Source organism: Saccopteryx leptura, chromosome 10 (genome assembly GCF_036850995.1).
Source record: "Saccopteryx leptura isolate mSacLep1 chromosome 10, mSacLep1_pri_phased_curated, whole genome shotgun sequence".
Lineage (NCBI taxonomy): Eukaryota > Metazoa > Chordata > Mammalia > Chiroptera > Emballonuridae > Saccopteryx > Saccopteryx leptura.
The window spans coordinates 7,955,219-7,978,297 of record NC_089512.1 but is presented as its reverse complement, the minus strand read 5'-3'; the positions used below and the strand labels follow the sequence as shown (position 1 = coordinate 7,978,297).

The 23,079-nt window shown below is 53.6% G+C and overlaps 1 protein-coding gene and 1 long non-coding RNA gene across 3 annotated transcripts; one reads left to right on the top strand and one right to left on the bottom strand.

Moving 5' to 3' along the window:
- Nucleotides 1–16,322, bottom strand: CSPG5 (chondroitin sulfate proteoglycan 5). 2 transcript variants are annotated; one of them, XM_066351524.1, is made up of 6 exons: nt 16,076–16,322; nt 14,294–15,407; nt 9,145–9,333; nt 6,897–6,972; nt 383–514; nt 1–210 (listed from the first exon to the last, which is right to left on the bottom strand). In XM_066351524.1, exons 1-6 carry the CDS (start codon nt 16,173–16,175, stop codon nt 190–192), a joined length of 1,632 nt encoding a protein of 543 aa, XP_066207621.1. In that variant the 5' UTR covers nt 16,176–16,322; the 3' UTR covers nt 1–189. The 2 variants fall into 2 exon arrangements, with proteins under 2 accessions (XP_066207621.1, XP_066207620.1); XM_066351523.1 differs by having other exon boundaries at nt 1–514.
- Nucleotides 16,323–16,408: 86 nt separating this feature from the next.
- LOC136382355 (uncharacterized) lies at nt 16,409–21,900 on the top strand. Its single transcript, XR_010747229.1, has 3 exons — nt 16,409–16,552; nt 17,089–19,615; nt 19,997–21,900. It is a non-coding gene; the product is annotated as an uncharacterized lncRNA (long non-coding RNA).
- Nucleotides 21,901–23,079: the final 1,179 nt, after the last annotated feature.

The following is a 23,079-nucleotide window of genomic DNA, read 5'->3' as shown; positions in this document are numbered from 1 at the left end:
TGGCTTTTTAAAAAGTTTTATTTCAAGAACTTTGTTTTTTACTGGTATTTCAAAAAAAGGTGGATCAAAGTACAAAAAAAAAAAGTCAGTTGAACAACAGCATAGGTTTAGAAATCACAGCGGCAGAAGCAATGTACAGACAGCGCAGACAGACAGCCCCTTGTGCGCAATTCTGCTCGGGTTCTTTGCTTATTTTGTGTTTTCTCCCTCCTGTACAAATACATCGAAGCATGCCATGAGATCAGAAAAAGAAAAGAGTTTAACAAATGGTTACAAGAAATAGACTCTGTACAAGAGGAGTAATGCTTCTTCCCCCACCCCCACCCCCCACTTCCTCCCTTCTCGCACGGCTTTAGGTCAAGTTATTCTGAAGACAGTTCACCTCCAGGTCAGCCTGGTCACCTTTGCCACCCTCAAGTTTGGGTGACATGGAGTTCTGGATGTTAAATGACTCCTCCTCTTTCAGGCAGGACTTGAGAACTTCCTGGATTTTGTGGGGAACACTAGGATCATCCTGGAAGAGGAAAAAAGGTGAGGGAGGGACAGGAAGAAGACGGCAGCACAGAGGATCAAATGACCAGCTTGGGCTTGGAGCAGAACTGAGGGAAGGGAGAGAGCTCCGAGACTTGAATGAATCAAAGTGACTCATTAGCAGCTACCCTTTAAGGAAAGACATCTTCAGACACACTGGCCTGCCACAGATGAAAACTTGCCAGGTGACTGATCACAGACACCTTGAATGGAGGCCACTCCGAGGTTCCTCTCTGACCGAGCCTGGGGAGAACGGTGCTTTAACAGGTAGCCCGCGGGCGAGCTCTGCGGGACCTGCCCAGGTAGCCTGTGGGACCTGCCCGGGTAGCCCGCGGGCGAGCTCTGCGGGACCTGCCCAGGTAGCCTGTGGGACCTGCCCGGGTAACCTGTGGGCGAGCTCTGCGGGACCTGCCCAGGTAGCCCGTGGGCGAGCTCTGCGGGACCTGCCTGGGTAGCTCTGCGGGACCTGCCCAGGTAGCCCGTGGGCGAGCTCTGCGGGACCTGCCCGGGTAGCCCGCGGGCGAGCTCTGCGGGACCTGCCCGGCCCCTCCACCCCTCTGACTTCTGCTCTCACAACCAGGTCTTGGTCAGAGAACAGGGCTTGTCAGAGGGACACGCACAGGAGTATGGCCAGGTGCAGAGCTGCTTCTGGCAAAGGTAGAGCCCCTTTCCCCACGGCAAACATGAGTCCTCTGACTAGGACCCGGAGACGTGTGAGCCTCTCACCCTCAGAGGTTTATCTACCCACAGACACTAACTTACAAGGAGTTTCTGCACCCAGATGAGCCTGGCTGCCTTGACCTCCCGCCATTCTTGGACACGTCTGATGTGCACCTTGCCGTCCTGCCTATGCATGTAGGTTGCCTGCAGCCCTTTGACCAGCTCCTGAACCTGAACTAAATTTGCCTGTTAAAAGTTTTCAGGCCTGACCAGGCGGTGGCACAGTGGATAGAGCGTTGGACTGGGATGCGGAAGGACCCAGGTTCGAGACCCCGAGGTCACCAGCTTGGGCGCGGGCTCATCTGGTTTGAGCAAAAAGCTCACCAGCTTGGACCCAAGGTCGCTGGCTCGAGCAAGGGGTTACTCGGTCTGCTGAAGGCCCGCGGTCAAGGCACATATGAGAAAGCAATCAATGAACAACTAAGGTGTTGCAAGGAAAAACTGATGATTGATGCTTCTCATCTCTCTCCGTTCCTGTCTGTCCCTTTCTCTGACTCTCTCTCTGTCTCTGTAAAAACAAAACAAAACAAAACAAAACAAAAACAAAAAAGTTTTCAGGAAACACATACCAGTCCAATCCCCCAAGCCTGCATTCCGGCAGACAGAGAGCTCCCGGCTTCCCAGTCCTCTTCCTGCAGGACGGCCTGAGGTCAATCCCAGTGCCTCGTATTCACTGGGCCTCAGCTCTTTCCCAGGCGCCAGAGGGCTCCTGTCAGTGCTCAGAACTCTGCTGATGAAAGCCATGCAACCCACCCAGGAGGGTCATGGGTGGCAAGAAGGGCAGCGAATGTCCCTAACTGACAGCTAGCTCAGACCCTTCTTGCCTCAACCCCGTCCAAGATGCAAGGTAACCAGGATCCTGAAGGGCTGGAACGTTTTCTTTCTTTCTTTTTTTTTTTTTTTTTACAGAGACAGAGAGTCAGAGAGAGGGACAGACAGACAGGAACGGAGAGATGAGAAGTATCAATCATTAGTTTTTCGTTGCTCATTGCAACACCTTAGTTGTTCATTGATTGCTTTTTCATATGTGCCTTGACCGTGGGCCTTCAGCAGACCGAGTAACCCCTTGCTCGAGCCAGTGACCTTGGGTCCAAGCTGGTGAGCTTTTCTCAAACCAGATGAGCCCGCGCTCAAGCTGGCGAGCTTGGGGTCTCGAACCTGGGTCCTCAGCATCCCAATCCGATGCTCTACCCACTGCACCACCGCCTGGTCAGGCAGGGCTGGAACATTTTCCATAAAACCGCTGAAGTCCCATCCACCGTGCCTGCTACGGAGTGCAGCCCATCGCAGCACAAGGACAGCGCACTGACTGCTTGGAAAGGCAGCGGGGACAGACTCCAGGCTTAGACCGGACACTGCAGGGGTTCAAAAGGACTGTGCACCTAGAAGTCACTGTCGCTGCCCCTGCTCCCAGCCTCACTTAGCACCTTTCCAGACCGGCTTGAACAGAGCACTTGAGTTGTTTCAAAGGCCTCAGGAGTGATTTACAGACAACAGGGGAACCCACGTTCCCTGTTTCCAATGAGACAAGAACGAGAGGAAATGAACTCCACACAGGATGGAGGCAGGTTTCAGGCACAGCACCCACGGGCACTTCATATTCTCTATTCCTGCTGGGAATGGTTCAGAAAAACTTTTCAGGGACATAGTCTGTATGTGCTGGGATGGAAAGTGCTCCCCGACATACTGAGCACATGTATGTATGCCCACGCACACAGGCTTCATGGAGAGAAAGTGTGCTGAGGGGCGGTGGAACATTGTATTTCGTGTACTTCTGTGATGTCTGGGGGAAGACGCTGGGCATGGAAGCTTGTGAGCTGGGCCATTAAAGATCCTGGGTAGGCATGGCCTGCGGTGGCGCAGTGGATGAAGCGTCAACCTGGAATGCTGAGGTTGCCAGTTCGAAACCCTGGGCTTGCCCGTTCAAGGCACATATGGGAGTTGATGCTTCCTGCTCCTCCCCCTTCTCTCTCTCTCTCGCCTCTCTAAAATGAACAAATAGAATCTAAAAATAAAAAGATCCTGGGTAGAATGGGCTTGGATCTCGGCAAAACTTGGAAAAAGATAGGACAGCCTATACTCACCTCTCCTCTCACAAGAATGGAACTCACCTGATTTTTACCCCCAGTACCCCATGTGCCATCACACACTCTTTGGGGGCATGTAGGGACACAGGGACTTTCTCATAATGTGAAGAAAAGTGGATTTAAAGAGTCCTTGTAGACATGGACATCAAAGTGCTGATGCCATGAACATGGGGCCCACATTAACCCTTAAGGACTCAGGGCATTTGGAGAGATGAGAAAAGTAGCTTCTGGCCCAATGGCTGGGCAAAGTATATTCTAAAAATAAGGGACAATGTATCCACACAATTCTGTTAGACAAGCTGAGTACCAAACAGAACAGGTGAGGGAGTGTCTAAACCAAGATGGAGTTCTCCTAACCCAAGTTTCCAGGAACTCCATCCTGTTAAGCCTCAGGTTGCTGAATCCCTCGGCAGAAGGCCCATCTGCCTTTGCTCTGGCGGAAGTCCCACCTCACGAGGGAGCTGGGCCTCCATCTGGCATGAGTCCTGGGAACTAGGGTGCACCCCTACTCCTGGCAGGCCCGGCCATACCGGCTTCCTTCAGCCCAGGGCGAGTGTGGGTTTGGGCCCGGACCCCTACTTGGCCACACACGGAAACCTGTATCAGGAGGGGGCAGGAAGTGCTTTACTGAAGACATAGAAAAAAGTCTGTGAAGTTAGAAGGATTTAAATGAGGGCAGAGCAGGGGAAGCATTAAAGGATGCCATGGAGAAATCCTAGTAATAAAGTGACACCCTGGAAGGCCTGTCAGATTCTGGGAGGACCAAGTTATAACCTTGACACTCTGCTGACAGCACAGCTGGAAGGACCGGCAAGGCAGCTCCCAGGACTCGGGCAGTTTGCCCCTGGTTTTCAGGTGACTTCATTCATGCTGTGCGCCTGGACAGCGTCCAGCTCCCTCCACTCGCCACTCCTCCCGGGACACTGGGACACTGCACACCGCCACAGCAGGCGTTTCCCTTCCTTCCGAGGCCAGCTGTGCAGCCGGCTGCATAAAGGACTCACACACACACGCGCCAGTCCAGGAAGGACCAGGCAGGCAGTGGGCGCAGCAGGGGGAAGGGATGTGCAGCTGACACCGACACCAGCAGCCGACCCTGCCCCTGCCCCTGCCCCCACACAGACCCAAGGAAGGCAGCTCTTTTCAGTTGGAAATCTTTTCAGAGTGTGGACTGCAGAGATGATTAAAACTGGGTAGGAAAATGACCCACTTAATTTACTTTACGTATGTAGATGCAATAACCCCCCTTTTGAGATGAACAGAACTCTCTAAGACTTTCGGGGACATCACTATGAACAGGAAATCTGAGGGAGGGGGACGGGGTGGGGTAGACCAGACGCACCGTGACCTGGATGCCCCTCAGTTCGCCTCCCTGCTCACCTGGAGGTCCTCACTCTCACCCCGTGCTGGTGCCCTTTGTACACGACCAATGCGGTGCCTGACGCAATGAACAGGTCTTCGCTTCATAATAAAGCAGCAACTATCTTAACTATCAATGCCTACAGCCCTCCAATACGACCAAGTCTGACTTTCCCGCCAGGGAGAAACAATGAGAGATGAGGGCAGAAGATCCACCAGTACGCCCCCTGCTGGACAGGAGAGTCAGCCCTTCACCAGCTCAGAACTTTGGCCAAGAGGACGGGATGTCTCCCGGGACGGGGCGCAGGCTGAGGGAAGGAGTTCAAGGGGCAACGACCCTCAAGACCCAAGAGGAGCCGTAAGCCCCCCGAGCTCGTCTCCTCACTTCCCTGAGGGACGCCCTCCGTGCTGCCCAGGCCCCTCCATGGCCCTTGTCTGTCAGCCCTGACTGACCACACCCTGCCCCCATCCCCCTGCTGCCATATTTTGAACTCGAGGTCAGTAGTTTTCATGAACAAATGAATGCCTTGCTGTCCACAAAGCTGGGTCAGCCAGAAGGACCTGGAAACCTCGGTAGTGGCTCACGGAACCAGGGCCTCCAAGGGGAGCTACTTCCTCCCCTTCCTCCTGTCTTTGTGAGGAGAAACGGGGTCTGTGCTTGAGGGTGCAGAAATGCACGAGTCAGAAACTTTCCTGAGGGTCTTGGCAGTCCGTGGACCATGAGGACGCTGGCTGCAGGAGCCACCGTCCAGGTCAGACCTGCTGCCCCACACGTACCAGACGGCAGGTCCGACGGTGGAACATAGACCCTGCGGTCGGCGTCACTCACTAGTCCTCCGCGGATGATGACTAGATGGATGCTACTGCAAGGGGCGGGAGCGGGCCGAGAGGAGCAGGGCCCTTCCCACCCTCACGGGGCCCACACCCTTGTGGGCTGCTTCATGTGGTTATCAACCTTAAGGTCCCTAGGACACCCAGTTCCCTTGGTTGTTAGGTCCATCTTGAAATTATTAATATCTTAGTACACACCAAGTAATAGCGTTCTGTTCTTTCTCTACCCTTTTTATCAAAGACTAAACATTATCCTAAATTGACTTTCAATTCTTATTTAAATTAACCCCTTTGCTCCTCCTCCACCAGGCCAAGCTTTTTATTTTCCGGAGCTTGGTGACCAAGGTGTCACTGACTCATTTTCTCTCTCCCCGTCTGGGGCTACCCTTTCCCCATTTATGAAAAGGAGACAATGGTCTGGATTTGTGCTGCCCAGTACAGTTGCACTAGTGCCATTCTAAGAGCTCTCCAGTCAAGGGAACTCAGTGGCTACTGTAGCAAACAGTGCAGAGGGAGAACTCTTCTACCTCCCAGGAAGTCCCAGTGGACAGCGCAGGCCTGGACTGCGGAGGCCAAGTGCACTCTGCTACCCTCTGGTCCACTTCAAAGAACTCCTTCACTGTCTCCACTCAGAGAACCTTGGTTTGGCTCCCTATGTGTGTGACGATGCATTTTCCTTGGGGTATAGAGCCTGCGTCACATGCAGAATTCCTGGGTGTGGATGTGACATAATTTGGGGTCTGGATGGTTTCTGTTTTACTTCTGAGACAGTCTCCGCAGCACCCAGGACTATCCTGGTTAGTCTGGTCCAGACCACACACCAGGCCAGGGTGTTTAGAAAGGGTCTGCTGGGACCTTTTTTGGGGTATCACCTGGTATCTATGAGCCCAGCCTCCTAAGAACAGGACTCGCCCCAGACTGAGAGTTCCGCCAGCATCCTGTGCTCACCTCAGCCCTAACATGTGTCTGTAAGTCTGCCAGTTTGTAGGGTCCCCAAGCAGTGTCAACAGTGCTTTCCCAGCCATCCCAACGAGCAACCCCCTCTCGCTTCAGAGACCGTCAGGGAATCCCAGAGCCTTTCTCCTCGATATAAAAAGTCGGAAGACAAAAGTCAGACTTCCAAAGTGTAGATGAAGCTAAAATCACGAGTCATCCTAGAAAAAGATCCTCCGTACCACCTACGGCTCCACTTGTCAAGGGAGTGAGACACCATCAAGCCCTCATTCCCAGGTCCACCGCCCTGAACGGCTGCCCTGAGCTCACCTCCGGAGCCCTGTGGCGTGGCTGCACTCCCTGAAACAGACCAAAGGCACAGGCAGGGGTGGCAGCGTGCATGAGGGGGGGGTGTGTGTCACAAAGTTTCCTTACATTTGGGTGAGAGCCCTCGGCAATGGTGGACAGGGAGAAGTTATCGTTGTGAAGCTCAGACGGGGTCCGGAATTTGCTGGTTAGGACAGAAGAGAGAAGGGACAATGTAAGTGAAAGGATCAGGGCAAACTCTGACAAAAGCTTTGTAGGTCAAATGGCTGCGTTTCATCAGAAGTCATGGACCGTAATGAGACGCACCATTATTTGAGGTACCACCAAGAAAAGACTTCTGCCATTTAAACCACAATCTAATACTTTATCACCTGGAGTCTTTTGTTTTGCTTTTTTTTTTTTTTTTACAGAGACAGAGAAAGAGTCAGAAAAAGGGATAGACAGGGACAGACAGACAGGAACAGATGAGAAGCATCAATCATCAGTTTTTCGTTGTGACACCTTAGTTGTTCATTGATTGCTTTCTCATATGTGCCTTGACCATGGGCCTTCAGCAGACCGAGTAACCCCTTGCTCAAGCCAGCGACCTTGGGTCCAAGCTGGTGAGCTTTGCTCAAACCAGATGAGCCCGCGCTCAAGCTGGCGACCTCAGGGTCTCGAACCTGGGTCCTCCACATCCCAGTCTGACGCTCTATCCACTGCGCCACCACCTGGTCAGGCTAGAGTCTTTATTACATACTTGAAGTAGCTCATTTAGACTTTAGATAAAGAACTGACAACAAAATGAACAGCTATGACCACATTTGTGGATTCCAGGCAATTACAGCTACATCATGGCTGCCATCTGGCCAACGTGTTTATAAGATGCCAGTGATGGTAAGATACAATCCAATTAAAAAGATGTTAATATGTGAGAAAAAAAAAAAAAGAAAACATCATGTATCTTAGAATGAATAGACTATAGCCGTCTCTGTAGCGCACTGGGCAGGTGTCGCCCTACCAGAGCAGCAACGAGAGAGACCCGGGAAAGACAGGAGGCATGCAGAAGCAAAGAGGGACATAGCTTCTGAACTAAAGGGGTGCAGGAGCCAGGCTCTGTCTGTACAAATCACAAAGCCAGCCAGAGGAGGAGGGCCTAGGACGAGGCTCTGTCCCTGGTCACAGCTCCTGCTTCGCCACAACCCTGGCAGTTTAGCTGCTCCTTTCTCTCCCCATCCTCAGCAGCGGGTGTCCTGATAGGTGGTCGCACCCCCTCCACACACCCCTTGCTGTAGCCAGAGGAGCCCCGGGTCCTGGCTTGTGATCACATGCACAGACACGCCCGCCTCAGTGCACAGGCACAATGGCGGGCCCCTTTGGGCCCCATGACCGTTAGCTGAAAGGCCACAGGGTTGCACACACATCTGTGCCCAGCACAAGTTTACCCAGCAAAGGAGCAACAGATGGCGTTTTGTCCTTTTCCCAGGACCCAGGGCAAGGCCTTCAGTCACATTCTCTGGAGGGAGTCCCCGGTCAGGGGGAGGGGGTTAATGGGGCAACAGGTTGACAGGGAGGTGGGCACAGTTCTTCATAAATTGTCTCTTGGGCCCCAAAAATGCTGAACTCCAATCTCCTCCCTTGGTGACACTCGTGATCCTTCTGAGGGGGTATTTACTTTGCTTAGTGATGAGTGATTGTCTACAGTGTGTAAGGTCACACTAGAGTGTCCAAGGCGTGGACATAGGGTAAATGCATATTGATTCTCAGACACACACAGCGATCACCCCTCTGCTGAGAGTTGAAATGAGACTCTGTCCTCACATGGCCCTTAAAATCCCCAGGAGAGGACGTTTGGCCCTTCCACCCCCCAAATTCTACTTAGCAGAGGCAAAGAGGATTTCCTCAAGTGCCCTGTACTCTGTCTGGACCCAGGGTCGGCGAGCTTGGAGAAGCAATGCACTGCAGTGCCCTCACTGTGGGGGCTGGTGCTGAGCGACAGCAGATTTGGGGGAGTAAAATCCTCACACTGGCCAATGGCTGTCAGACACCTGGGAAGCAGGTGCAGTCAGGTGGGGCGGTGGACTGAGCACGGGAACTCACTCGGGGACAGAGCTGGAAACTGCTTACACTTTTCTTTAGGCATCCTCTATCTGGGGTGGGGGTGGGGGAGGGAACGGCGCTGGACAGCTGCAGAGTACTGCCGGGGCTTAGCCTCTGTGGCAATTCCAGCATACGCCATGTAGGAACAGATATGCTTGGCTGAATCTTTGGTATAAGAAACACGACCAGGGATGGAGAGCCAGGGCCAGAAACCTTCAGAACACCCCGGGAGGCGCGCAGCCACAGGGTCGGGTGGGGCTGGCTGGCACAGACTCACTGGGTTCTACGCAGCTTGGTATTCTCCGTCTTGAGCAGATAGAGCTTCTTGGCGAAGAACACTGTCATCATGAAGAGCAGCAGCAGCACGAGGGCGGCCGAGCCGACGGCCACGCACATCACCTGGAAGTCGGTGATGATGGACTCGCAGCGCGTCCCCTTGTGCCAGATGTAGTCCTGCGTGTTGCACCTGCAGCAGCGACAGGGTGGGGACGAAGGCGGTGGGCAGGCAGCCCTGGCCCCAGCGAGGGCCCGGTTCCTGACCCGGCACTCACCTCTGTTCCTGGGACCGTCTCGGGAACTGTGATGGCCCTACTCTGAGCAGACCTTAGAGCTGATATTCTTGGCCTATGTTTATAACCTCCCAAACAGTGGGCCAGGCAGCGCTGAGGCCCATGACATACAGTAACTGGGGTGCCGAGAAACTGAATGAAGTGGTCACGCGTGTGGCTGTGAAGTGACCAAGGAGGGAAGGGAGCCCTGGTTTTCCAGCTCGCAGCCTCAGTAAGAACCATCACAGGAGTTTCTCAGTCCCCCACCCCAGGCCTGGGCTCTGGACCAAAGAAGATGAAAATCGGGATGAACAGAAACTGCTGCTACAAAGTAGCGGGACCCACCCTGCACAGGAACACTGAGCTTGTTCTGCAGTCCGGTCTAGTTCACGTGGCTAACCAGACACGACAGGCACAAGGACATTTTTCTCCTATCTCTTCAGCCCCCAAGGTTCTGCCCCTGCAGCTTCCTGTCCAGTCACCATGAGAACAGTCATGAAAGCATAGTGAGAATCAACCTCTGGGTGGGTTTAAGTCCTTTTGTTGAGTGACTTTCTCCTGCCCTTGGGGACATTCCCAGGCTCCAACTCTTCCAATGACATTGCTGTTTCCATGGGAACCAGGCTGCTTCAAAGAGGAAAGATGTGGAAGGATACAGAGGCAGGCAAAGGAGGGAGGCCATGAACCTCCGGGTGGATGACAGACAAGAGAAAGGGAACTGGCTGCCCCACACCCAGCACGGGGTGGGGAGACGCCGCTGACAGGGAATTCTTTCTTTTGCCTCTAACCCTCTGCAGTGCTGGGAGGCTCTCTGTAGGACGGTGGGAAGCTGACTGCTCTAACCCCCTGCTCTGGAGAAGTTCTGCCACAGCTCTGACCGTCCCTCTGCGGTGGGTCAGGGTGACAGAGACAAAGGCACGCTGCAGTCTGCAACTACGGGCTCAGCAGTCTCCTGTGAGTGGCATGCAAAACAGTTTCCAAACCACAGCCGGTCTGGGTGGACATAGCTGGAGGAGGGATCTCTGGCAGGCAGGCCCACGTGTGATCCTGGAAGGGAACTGGGGTGGACTTGTGCAGAAGCCCTCTGAGGCAGGACCCATGGCGGACCCATGGTCACACAGCCATGCGGCTCAGAGAAGAGGACAGGAATCCTGAGAGCACCAGAGGGTTCTGGAACTTTTCTAGCTCTCCAGAGGTAGCAAGAGCTCTACATTTTATTCTCTGATGGGAGCTTCCTTTGAAGGTGAAAACTCAGATCTCCAACAGGATAAAATATTAAAAAGATAATGATTTTGCACAGAGATCCATACCTCCCAGGCTAAACGCATCGTTATAGTCCCCCCAATAAAGTCGGAGGAGCAAAATCACAGGCTTTCTCCATATTTCCGGTAGCCCTTAACCAACTGCAAGGTCATGTTGCCATTATTTCGTGTGTTTTTTTTTGTTTTTGTTTTTTATTGATTTTAGCAGAGGAGGAAGCGAGAGAGAGAGAGAGACAGGAACATGAAGTTGTACCTGTATGCACCCTGTAACCAACTGAGCTACCCGGCCAGGGTGGCATTATTTCTTGATCACAGCTCCTCCTTTTGGCAATGGCTGAATAACTCCAATCACAACTGTGTGAACACATCCTATGTGAGTGACCCTAATGTCATGAACATTTATAGGGGATAATTTCATAGAAAAATCCAGTTTTAATGCCCAAGGCACAACATTTATGCTTTCTATATGTTGTGCTATCAGAATATCAAGCCCTACAGAATTTGAATTCTTCACATACCACTAAAAAGACCAAGAAAAAGAAACATTGGGACTGACACTTAAAAAAGACATCCAGATGATAGAAATTCTCCTCCTGGGAACAACGGAAACAAATTTCAAAGGAGTCTGGGGTTTCTACTGTACTTCCAGTGCCTGGAGTAGATGAAAACAAGGAAATCACCCATATCAGCCCCATTTATGATTCTTCCAGAATAAGCTAGTAGGTTCTCCAGCAGGTTACCCACCTCGCTGTGAGGGGAGGTGTATACAGAGTAATTACTGATGAAGCATGAGATGGTGCCTGCAGACAGTACCCTTAGGGACACTGAACTCTCTGTGTCTTTAAAACATTCTGGACTGGGTATTCCAAGAAGACAAAAATCAAGGTAGAGCCCTGGCAGGGTAGCTCAGTTGGTTAGAGTGTCATCCTGATATACCAAGGTTGCAAGTTCAATCCCTAGTCAGGGCACATACAAGAATCAACCAATGCTGCATGAGTGAAGTGGAACAAGAAATTGATGTTGCTCTCTCCCTTTCTCGCTCTCTATAAAAGAAAAAAAAATCAATCAAAAAAAAATTTTTTTCCTAAGCTAATTATTTATTTATTTTTGTGTGTGACAGAGACAGAGACAGAGAGAGGGACAGATAGGGACAGACAGACAGGAAGGGAGAGAGATGAGAAGCATCAATTCTTCATTGTGGCTCCTTAGTTGTTCACTGATTGCTTTTTCATTTGTGCCTTGACCGGGGGGCTACAGCAGAGCGAGTGATTCCTTGTTCGAGCCAGCGACCTTGGGCTCAAGCCATTAACCATGGGGTCATGTCTATGATCCCATGCTCAAGCTGGTGACCCTGGCGCTCAAGCCAGATGAGCCTGTGCTCAAGCCAGCGACCTCAGGGTTTTGAACCTGGGTCCTTTGCATCCCAGTCCGACGCTCTATCCACTGCACCACCACCTGGTCAGGCAATAAATAAAAATTTTTAAAAATCAGGATAGAGCCTGACTAGGCGGTGGCGCAGTGGAGAGAGCGTCGGACTGGGATGTAGAGGACCCAGGTTAGAGACCCCGAGGTCGCCGGCTTGAGCGCGGGCTCATCTGGTTTGAGCAAAGCTCACCAGCTTGAACCCAAGGTCGCTAGCTCGAGCAAGGGGTTATTCCGTCTACTGTAGCCCCATGGTCAAGGCACATAGAGAAAGCAATCAATGAACAACTAAGGTGTCGCAACGAAAAATTGATGATTGATGCTTCTCATCTCTCTCCGTTCCTGTCTGTCTGTTCCTATCTATCCCTCTCTCTGTCTCTGTAAAAAAAAACACACAAAAAAACCCCCCAAAACAATCAGGATAGAAGGGGAAAACACTACCCAAAGTTAAGAAACTCTACCACCTCTGCTACACCTGGTAAGACTCTGATGGACTGGACCTATTTGAGTAGCTACTCTCTGGGTCTGCTCCAGTGAGAAAGTCCTCACTGTGACCTGACACACTCATCCACCACTCATGCCCTGCAGAGAGACAGGTACTCCTCCTGTCACACACATGGCTCAGAAAGTCTTCTTGACAGTGATCTTTCCTCCAGAGTAGGTTTATGGGCCTGCTCTCTTTGCTAGTGTAGACAGAACTCCCCAACAAAAAAGCTTCAAGCCAGCAAAGGCCCCATCCTGAAACCCGTAGAGAAATCCTTTCATTCTGCATTTATAGTTAGTTAGTGGTTGGGTAAAGAACACAACACTTAGAAGAAATACAAAACCTTATTTCTGAGGAACATTTTTTTTGTATTTTTCTGAAGATGGAAACGGGGAGGCAGTCAGACAGACTCCCGCATGCGCCCGGCCAGGATCCACCCGGCACGCCCACCAGGGGGTGATGCTCTGCCCATCCAGGCGTCGCTCTGTCCCGACCAGAGCCACTCTAGCGCCTGGGGCAGAGGCCAAGGAGCCATCCTCAGCGCCCGGGCCATCTTTTTTTTTTTTTTTTTTTTTTTGTATTTTTCTGAAGCTGGAAACGGGGAGAGACAGTCAGACAGACTCCCGCATGCACCTGACTGGGATCCACCCGGCACGCCCACCAGGGGGCGACGCTCTGCCCACCAGGGGGCGATGCTCTGCCCCTCCGGGGCGTCACTCTGCCACGACCAGAGCCACTCTAGCACTTGGGGCAGAGGCCAAGGAGCCATCCCCAGCGCCCGGGCCATCTTTGCTCCAATGGAGCCTTGGCTGCGGGAGGGGAAGAGAGAGACAGAGAGGAAGGAGGGGGGTGTGGAGAAGCAAATGGGCGCTTCTCCTATGTGCCCTGGCCGGGAATCGAACCCGGGTCCCCCGCACGCCAGGCCGACGCTCTACCGGCTCTACCGCTGAGCCAACCGGCCAGGGCCAGCGCCCAGGCCATCTTTTGCTCCAGTGGAGCCTTGGCTGCGGGAGGGGAAGAGAGAGACAGAGAGGAAGGAGAGGGGGAGGGGTGGAGAAGCAGATGGGCGCTTCTCCTGTGTGCCCTGGCCGGGAATCAAACCCGGGACCTCCGCATGCCAGGCCGACGCTCTACCACTGAGCCAACCGGCCAGGGCCTCTGAGGAACATTTTAAGAAGTAATTCTATAGCCTGACCAGTGGTGGTGCAGTGGATAGAGCCTTGACACTGAACAATGAGGTGTCCCGCTCGAAACCCCAAGGTCACTGGCTAGAGCAGGCTTACTGGCTTGAGCGCGGGATCACTGCCATGATCCCAAGGTTGCTGGCTTGAGCCTAAAGGTCACAGGCTTGAAGCCCAAGGTCACAGGCTTGGGCAAGGGGTCACTGGCTCAGCTTGAGTCCCATCCCCCTTCCCCGGCTATCACAGCACTTAGGAGAAGCAATCAATGCACAACTAAAGTGAGGCAACTACGAGTTGATGCTTCACACTCTCTCTCTGCTCTCTCTCCCCTTCCTTTTTCTAAAACCAATAAATAAACATTTATAAAAAGAAATTGCTTAAAAGGAAAAAGTCATTCTGTAGAAGGCACCTGAGTAAACATCTCTTAACCTGGGAATCCTGTGAACGCACCAGCTCTTTCTTGGAAGTTGTGCCTGTCACATTCCCCTTTGCTGAGTCTGCCCCTGTGCACTGCGTGCCACACCCTTACCTGCAGAAGGCCCCTATGTTCTCCACCAGGTAGCACTGGCCGCCATTGTGACAGTAACTTGGGAAGAGGTCGCACACTGACCGGCAGGAGCCGTTATGCCGCACAAAACCGCTGCGGCACATAGTGCCATTCTCGCTTGGGGCCAGGTCCCTGCCTGGGTCTCCTGGGCGCGGCCTGAGAGCGATGCTGCTGCCAGGGACCATCCCCAGAGTATGCTGTGGAGGGACAGCATGCCACCAATTGGTGGGCTGACCTGTCCCAGGCCCCAGACCAGGCTTCTCAGTGGGCACTAGAAGGCCATTTTCATCTTCCAGGTCTCCACCTTCCGCAGCATCTTTGCCATCCTCCTCTTCCTCTTCTTCTTCATCTAAGTCGTCATAGAAAGATGTGGTGGGGTAGAAATCGGATTCGTCAAAGGGGGTGAAGTCATCGTATAAGTCAAGCAGGCTCCAGGAAGGGGTCTCCCCCCCACTATCCGGGTGGTGCTCTGAGGTTTCTGGAGACTCCGGGAAGCTCCCCAGGTCGGCGCCGCGGCCCTCACCATCTAATCCTTCGAAGTAGTCGATGTCAATGATATCTGACGCCGGCTGGAGCTCCAGTGTGCCCTGAAAGGGATACGTAGGCGCTGGGCCATGAGGGCCAGGTGTGCTGCTTCCCAGATTCAGCCACACCTGCAAGGGGCTCTCCTTGGGGAGTTCCGGGCTTGGGCTCAGCTTGTGGCCAGGGGTGGGGCTGGGTGGCCCACTGGCCTCTCTAGCTTCGGGGGTGGTGGGGGGCATTGATGACTGCCCGTGGGTCTCGTTGGGAGCTGGGAGGGTAGCTGGAAGAGTCTGAGTGTCCCCACTGCCCGCCTCTGCGGTCACTCCGCTCAGGCCTGGGCTGTCAACCTCCAGCCAGGTGGTGCCTGTTACGGCTGCAGAGGCCTCAAGCCCATCCTCCGGCCCGACGCCAGGGCCCACCAAGGCCTGCTCGCCGTCGGGCACGGCCCTCGAAGTCTCATCTTCCCCAGAGGCTGGTAGGCCGGCCTTTTCCCGCGTGGTGTTCGCACGCGTCTCCCACGCCGCGGCGTTCCTCACGCGGTCGTCTGCCTCGACGGCGCCGCCCGCCTCGCGCGCTGCGGGAGAGGGGCGGGGCGTCAGGAGGCGCTCAAGGTTCGGCTTTGCGCCCCGCCCCGCCCAGTAGCTCTACCAGACCCTTGCCAACCACAAACCTCGTTTCAAGGTTCCCTGAGGCCACGCCCATCGCCAAGCCCCGCCCCTAACTCGTTCCCCCCGTCAGGTTACCCACCCGACCTAATGCTTCCCCGCTCAGGCCCCACCCCTCAGGCGTGAGGCCCCGCCCCCGACATGACCCGCAGTCTAACCAGGCGGCCCACCAGCGCTGCCCGGGAATAGGTTTTACACTCAGGGCTACACTCCACCTCTAGACTCCGCCCTGAACTCGTACCCCATCCCAGGCTCCGCCCTGAACTCGCAGCCTCATGCCCCCCATCACCAGCAAGTCCCGCACCGAAGTCTCACCCTCAGGCCCATCCACCCCAACCCCTCTCCAGCCTGCACCTCGGTGCGGAACCCTGTTCGCGGCCACGCCCTACCATTCGGCCTCCCCTAAGACCCCCCATCTCTCCACGCGCCCCTTCCCTCCGCCCCGGCTGCAGGCAAGGCGCTGCCCCGCCCCCTTGCCTCCAGCTCGCGGACTCCGCCTGTACCCGAAGCCAGCGGGACCCTAGCTTAGGGTGGATGGGCGAGGGTCGCTGGGGTCCTGGTAGCAGTCTGCACCTACCTGGCGCGGCCCCGGTGACAAGAACCAGCGTGGCCCCCAGAAGCAGCAGCAGCAGTGGCGGCGGCCCTCTGCCCGGGCCCCCGCCCCCAGCTCGGCCCATGGCGCGGCGCCCCGACCGCTGTCCACGGTCTGCCCGGCTGGCTTCGCCCTCGGCTCGCCGGCCGCCGCGCCTCCCGCCCGTGCTGCGGCCGTCTCAGCCCACGATGGGCAGCGCGAGAAGCCGCATGCCGCTGCCGCCGTCCACCGCTGTCCCCGGCGCGCCGCGCCTCCCCGCCTCCCGCGCCGCGGCTGCCGCGCTCAGCGCCGCCCCCACCCCGCCCGCCGCTCCCGCCCCACCGCACGTAGCTCTGACGCCGGCCCTGCTCAGTCCGCCTGCAAGAGGGACAGACAGACCCCCGGCTCAGGACGATGAGACAGACGGACGTGGAGTGGCGCGGCGGCAAGTCGCACAGCGCCGAGCGGGGCGTTAGCCTACAGGTGCACAGGCGGGAGACCTGCGGGGCGGGGTCGCGGCCCCGCCCTCCCTGTGGAGCGCAGGCGAGGGACTCCCACCCTCGAGGAACCCACCCTCCACGCGGCAAGCACGAAGGCGGGGACCCAGGCACCCGCAGACTTGGGGCGGGGCTCCAAAGGGCCGCAGGGGTGGAAGCCCGAGCCCGCACCGTGGCAGTGAGGCGAACCCGGGGCGCAGGGAGCCTCTCAGTTATCTGCGCCAACCGGGTGTTCGGGGCGGGGAAGGGTCTCGGGGAGGTCTCTGGGTCTCCATGAGGGCGGGACGGGCGCTGGCAGCGCCAGACAAGGGGCGAAGCCTACGACCCAGGTTCTAATCGGATCAGACCTAATCCGTCGCAGCCAAAGCCCAGACCTTGCGCAGCCAGGTCCGCCGGAAAGCTTCTCGGGGGGTAGGGGAGGGTGAAGGCCTTGGTGGGACTGCAGCCACCTCGCCTGCCTTCTCGCCTCCTCCAGGCACCTGGGGAGCGGCCTTTAATCCCGGTTTCTTCCTCCCTCCCCAGGATACATCGTCCCGTGTGTCCTGGGTCACCAAAGCTCAGGTTCCTGGGTAGGTCCAGGTGGCCTAGATCGCAACCTAGGGACACGTGGACGCCAGGCCAGGCGTTAGTCTGCTGGAGGGCCCGTCCAAAGCTCACTGTGCAGCCCAGGACCACTCATCCCCGGAGCCCTGCTTGGTGCGGACTCGCGACCCAGTCACCTAGTTCATCCACCAAATCTAATGTCAACCTCCTGATGTGTTTGACTCAAATGAGGACATTTGGGGTCACAGCTCAAGATGTGGCTACTAATTTGAGACACTCCCATTTCTTCCCTAGGGAACCACATAAATGACTAAAATGGAGATTAAATCTCCCAATCTCTATAGTACGCGTCTCTGGATGGGGTTGGTTGGTTCAAAGCCTGTTTCACTACTGCTCCACCTGGTGTTTCCTCCTCTCCAGGTCTCCCTGGCAAACTCCTTAAACCGTTCCTAGTACCGTCCGCTCCGTGAAGCCTTCTCAGCCTGCCCCAAGCAGTGGGACACTTAACGCCCTGATCCCACTGGACTGCAAGGCACTGTAGTGCGCAGAGCCAGGAAGGGAGGGAAGTTTTCTAAGGCGGGTCGGAGGCATAAATGAATGGCAACCACCTACTTTCAGCCCAGAACCATGGACTTGGAGCTTCCTGCAAAAAGGAACTTTCTTTTCTTGGTTTTTTATTTAAAAATTTTATTGGGGTGACATTGGTTAATAAAATTATACAGGTTTCAGGCGTACAACTGTATATATTATATCATTGTATTGTTTACCACCATCCAAAGTCACCTGTCATCCTTTATCCTCCTTTTATCCTCTTCTACCCACTCCTAGCTCCCTTTCCCCAGGTAACCTCCATACTGTTTTTTGTTTTTGCTTAATTCCTTCACCTTTTTCATCTAGCCCCCCAAACCCCTGTATCTATGTCTGTTTCTATTTTATCTTATTCATTAGATAAGTGAAATTACTCCCATGTTTTTCACAAGGGCCTGCATGGGGCCCCTTCTCCCATCCCTTTCTTAAAACTCTTGTGTACTTGTTTCTCATTTTATTAATTTATATTCTTTTAAATTTACTATTTGAATTAAGCAAGCATGTGATATAAAATATGAACTGTCTCCTTCCTGAACAACCTTCTTCCCATCCCTGAAGACAAATTCTTTCTTCACTTTTGGATTTTAAATCGACTGTTGCCATTAGTTTCAGCCTGATCCTCCCTAGCAGATCCCGTGAGCAGCTTCAGAACTGAGCACAGCGCCCCTGGCTGGGCAACACCTTCACAACATGGATGTGAGCTCATGCAGATAGTGATGGGAAGAGCAGGTTCTCTGCATCAGAGATGTGTGACCATAAGAGTCAGCGGCCTGAGTCTGATAGAGGTGAAAGTGCTAACCATATAGTATCAAATGAATGTATTATTTTCTGGGCACAAGGGCTAGGGTAGGCTCAAGAAAAGGAGGTTAAGTTACAGGAACTGGAAAGTGAAAGGATAGGAAATTGACTTCAAGGCTTACTTTCCAGGTCCCCACATTCAAGTCAGGGATGCTTTGTGAGGCAATGGCTTCTGCATGCCTCTGACATTCCTGTTGGGTTTGGCAACTGGCCTCCAGTAACAAGGCAGACACAGGGCCCATTGCCATGGCCACAGCCAGCTTCACTGTGCACAGACAGCTCCTGGCTTCAACAGGGGTTGCTGTCCAGGGCAGGAGCTGCTCCAGTTGCCATGGCTGAGGACCTACTTCAGTCTGTACAGGAGCAGCATGGATCCTGGTTTTAAGTCCTCAGTAGTGACCACTAATATCTTTGTAAACATTTCATTTTCCTGGTGGTTTAATCTGTCTTATTCTTCACAACCATACTATGAACATCTTACTGGTCATTTTATACACTTGCAAACTGACACTGAGCTCATGCTACTATGCTAAGGCCAGGACTAAGATCTTGATTTCAGACATTTTCATTTTGATATGGAGGCTCTTCATTCTTCCATCTTAACTTCAGAAGAGGAATCAGGCTGCAGAGGTAGGGCCTCACTTAGCAGAATGGAAGTCCTGCCTCTCCCACGAACCCACCACTGTCTCCTGGGCATTTAAAAGTTAATGCTATGCTCTCTTACCAGGGTATAACAGTCACAACTTCAGACTGATGTCCTAGACCAGTCAGAAAGGGAAATGTAGAATGGCCTCTCCTGGCAGTGTGCTGGGTAGAGACCACTGGCTCTGTGACGTTTTGATGACGGGCTGCTGGGACTGGGCTTTCTTGTACCATTTAAAGGATGAAAAAAAAGAGCCAAGGATCAGGGTCCCAAGTTCTTTGTGCTGACTACCACCTTCTTGCTGCAGGGAACTGATTCTCAGCTGCACAAGTGCTCTCACCCCAGAAAACACACACATCTCAACTTGGAGATGATCATCTTGTCCACATATTGATCTGCTAGAAGACTGCAAAGGCCCCTGATTTTCATTACACCAAATCAGTTGGGAGAAAGCCACATATAAAAACCAACACAGAGGCCCTGGCCGGTTGGCTCAGCGGTAGAGCGTCGGCCTGGTGTGCGGGGGACCTGGGTTCGATTCCCGGCCAGGGCACATAGGAGAAGCGCCCATTTGCTTCTCCACCCCCCCACCCCCTCCTTTCTCTCTGTCTCTCTCTTCCCCTCCCGCAGCCAAGGCTCCATTGGAGCAAAGATGGCTCGGGCACTGGGGATGGCTCCTTGGCCTCTGCCCCAGGCCCTAGAGTGGCTCTGGTCTCGGCAGAGTGACGCCCCGGAGGGGCAGAGCGTCGCCCCTGGTGGGCGTGCCAGGTGGATCCCGGTCGGGCGCATGCGGGAGTCTGTCTGTCTCTCCCCGTTTCCAGCTTCAGAAAGAAAGAAAAAAAAAAAACCAACACAGAGAGCTTCAGATGTGGAGGAAGTAGGCAGGTCTGCAGAATAGTTCTGCTGCCCCAGCAGATGACCTTTCCAAGTGTTTCTCCAGAACCCTGTAGCTCTTGCAGAATAAACAGACATAGTCAATCTGGATGGCCTTAGGAAATCCATCCAGGTCAGGGACAAAACCAGCCACAGAAACCAAGAGCCCTGCCTCTTCCTAACCTCTCCTGGACTATCTGGCAGTGAGGGCATCTTAGATGGTGCAACCAAAGAAGCAGAGTGGGAGGCATTTTCTTGGTCTGTTGTCTAAAGGTGGTGGTCACCTGTACTGTGTATTAAAGCACGGTTATTTTGCTGAGGTCTGCAAATGCTGTACCCTAAGGGTAGGTGGTGGTGAGGTGAGCGCCAGATATCAGCAGCCTGGCTGCTCTCCATAGGTTTGGAAGGATCTGGAAAGGCCTCTGAAGGCAGTCCGAAGTGAAGACGGCAGGCCGGGAGACAAGGCTCTCTTCCCCTGGAACAGGGCTGGGTGGTTATGGAGGGAGCTAGCTATAATCAGTTTTGGAACGTTTGTGTAGGTTGATTCCTAGACTTCTTCTCACTCTCCCTCTGGTCGCCCTTTGGGTATGGCAGTCTTGTCTCAGCTCTGTTTCAAGTTCAGGTGGCAGGCCACAGGAAAATGTTCACAAGAAGACCTAACATTGGGGGCTCTGGGCTTGGAAGGAGGCACTTCCTTCAAGCATTATCTTTCCATTCTGAATGGAAAGACAATTTCCCTAAATGGAGAGAACCCACTAGTGGGATCAGGGTGATTTCACAGTTCCCTGGAAGGAGTCCCCCTTCAATATGAGCAACTGAACAACAGCTGGGCTCTCAGAACTGTAGAAAGCAGGGGTTTTATAACAGAAGTGACAGGCAGAGAAGTTTGCAAAAAGAAATCTTGTCAGGGGTTGGCATTGTATATCCAGATGAAAGGGTGCTGATTATTCACATGGGGGGTTTTCATGGAATAAAGGGCAACCCTCAGGGTTACCACATCCAGCAGGACAGAAATCATAGAACATCCAAATCAGACTGTGAACATTATCCCCTAGAAACTCCTGATTAGGTTTTTTTTCTTCACAAACACTTGACACTATCTAAAATAATATTTATTTATGAAATGGTCTGGTGTCCCCCACCTTACAAGAATTAAGTGACCTGGATTGCAGGGACCTTGCCTACCTTATTCATAATTATGACTTTAGCCTGACCAGGAGGTGGTGCAGTGGATAGAGCGTCGGACTGGGATGCAGAGGACCCAGGTTCGAGACCCCGAGGTCACCGGCTTGAGCACAGGTTCATCCAGCTTGAGTGCAGAGTCGCTGGCTTGAGTGTGGGATCATAGACATGATCCCAGGGTCACTGGCTTGAGCCCAAAGGTCACAGGCTTGAAACCCAAGGTTGCTGACTTCAGCAAGGGGTCACTCGGTCTGCTGTAGCCCTCCCAGTCAAGGCACATATGAGAAAGCAATCACTGAACAACTAAGGTGCTGCAACAAAGAATTGATGCTTCTCATCTCTCTTTCTTCCTGTCTGTCCCTCAATCTCTGTCAATAATAATAATAATAATAATGACTTCACTGCATGCAAGTTCCAATGCCTGGAACACAGTAGGCCCTCAAATGCTTACTGGACTAATGGGCTCATAGAATGAACTGTCAGGAACTGTTGCAAACCTGCTCTACCACACAACCACCTTAACCAGTGGATGTCAAAGGGTGGTCCCTGACCAGCTGCACCAGGATCCCATGGGAACCTGTTAAAAATGCAAACTTTCAGGCCTGATCTGTGGTGGCGCAGTGGATAAAGCATCGCGAGTTCGAAACTCTGGGCTTGCCTAGTCAAGGCACATTTGGGAGTTGATGCTTCCAGCTCCTCCCCCCTTCTTTTTCTCTGTCTCTCTCTCCTCTCTCTCTGTCGCTTTCCTCTCTAAAAATGAATAAAATAAAATAAAATAAAGCAAACTTTCAGAACGCTCTCCAGACCTGCTGAATCAGAGGCTCCGAGGGTAGGGCCCAGCAGCCTGGGAGTTAACACGCCTGTGGGCAGTGCTGATCCGCACTGAGGCTGGAAAACGGCTGTTCTTCATTGCATTTGGGGGAATTACTCCACAGTAAGGATCGCCTGTGGAAGACTGACTGTACGTGCACCATTCTGCTCTAGAAAGAATTCACACTTAAGTTTATAAACCAGTCTTCAGTTTGGATCAAGAATCAACCTCCCTAGTCACCCTCAGGGACTGACGTGACTCCACGGGGCTCAGCTGGCTCTAGCACCCTCACTAGAGGGTGAGTTGGATCAGGCCAGAAAGCAAAGCACAGCCCGCCTGGCACGCTTCCGTGAGGAGCCAAGTGCTCAACGCCTGGCACCCACAGAATCTGCTGCTTTTGCCTCACTGGGTTCATAAGCACCTTGAAGACAACGGCTTGTTATTTGAACAAGACTTTGCACCTGTGGGTCCTCAAAAGCTGTTGTTAAAAGTTCATCAAGGTACGGCCCTGGCCGGTTTGCTCAGTGGTAGAGCGTCGGCCTGGAGTGCAGAAGTCTCGGGTTTGATTCCCGGCCAGGGCACACAGGAGAGGCGCCTATCTGCTTCTCCACCCCTCCCCCTCTCCTTCCTCTCTGTCTCTCTCTTCCCCTCCCGCAGCGAGGCTCCATTGGAGCAAAGATGGCCCAGGCGCTGAGGATGGCTCCTTGGCCTCTGCCCCAGGCACTAGAGTGGCGGCAGAGCGATGCCCTGGAGGGGCAGAGCATCACCCCCTGGTGGGCAGAGCGTCGCCCCCTGGTGGGCGTGCCAGGTGGATCCAGGTCGGGTGCATGCGGGAGTCTATCTCTCCCTGTTTCCAGCTTCAGAAAAAAAACGAGAAAAAAAAAAAAAGTTCATCAAGGTTTGCAGATTCATCAGCCCTCAGGACTGCCTCCAACTTGGGGCTAAGCTGCACCCCAATGAACATTCTCTAGCTCACCAATCAAAATTAGGCCTCTTAGAGGTGCAGCTGTTAGCCACCCTCCCTGGAAAACTTCCAGTCCTCTTTTCACTTTGACCATGGAAATGAACAGTAGAT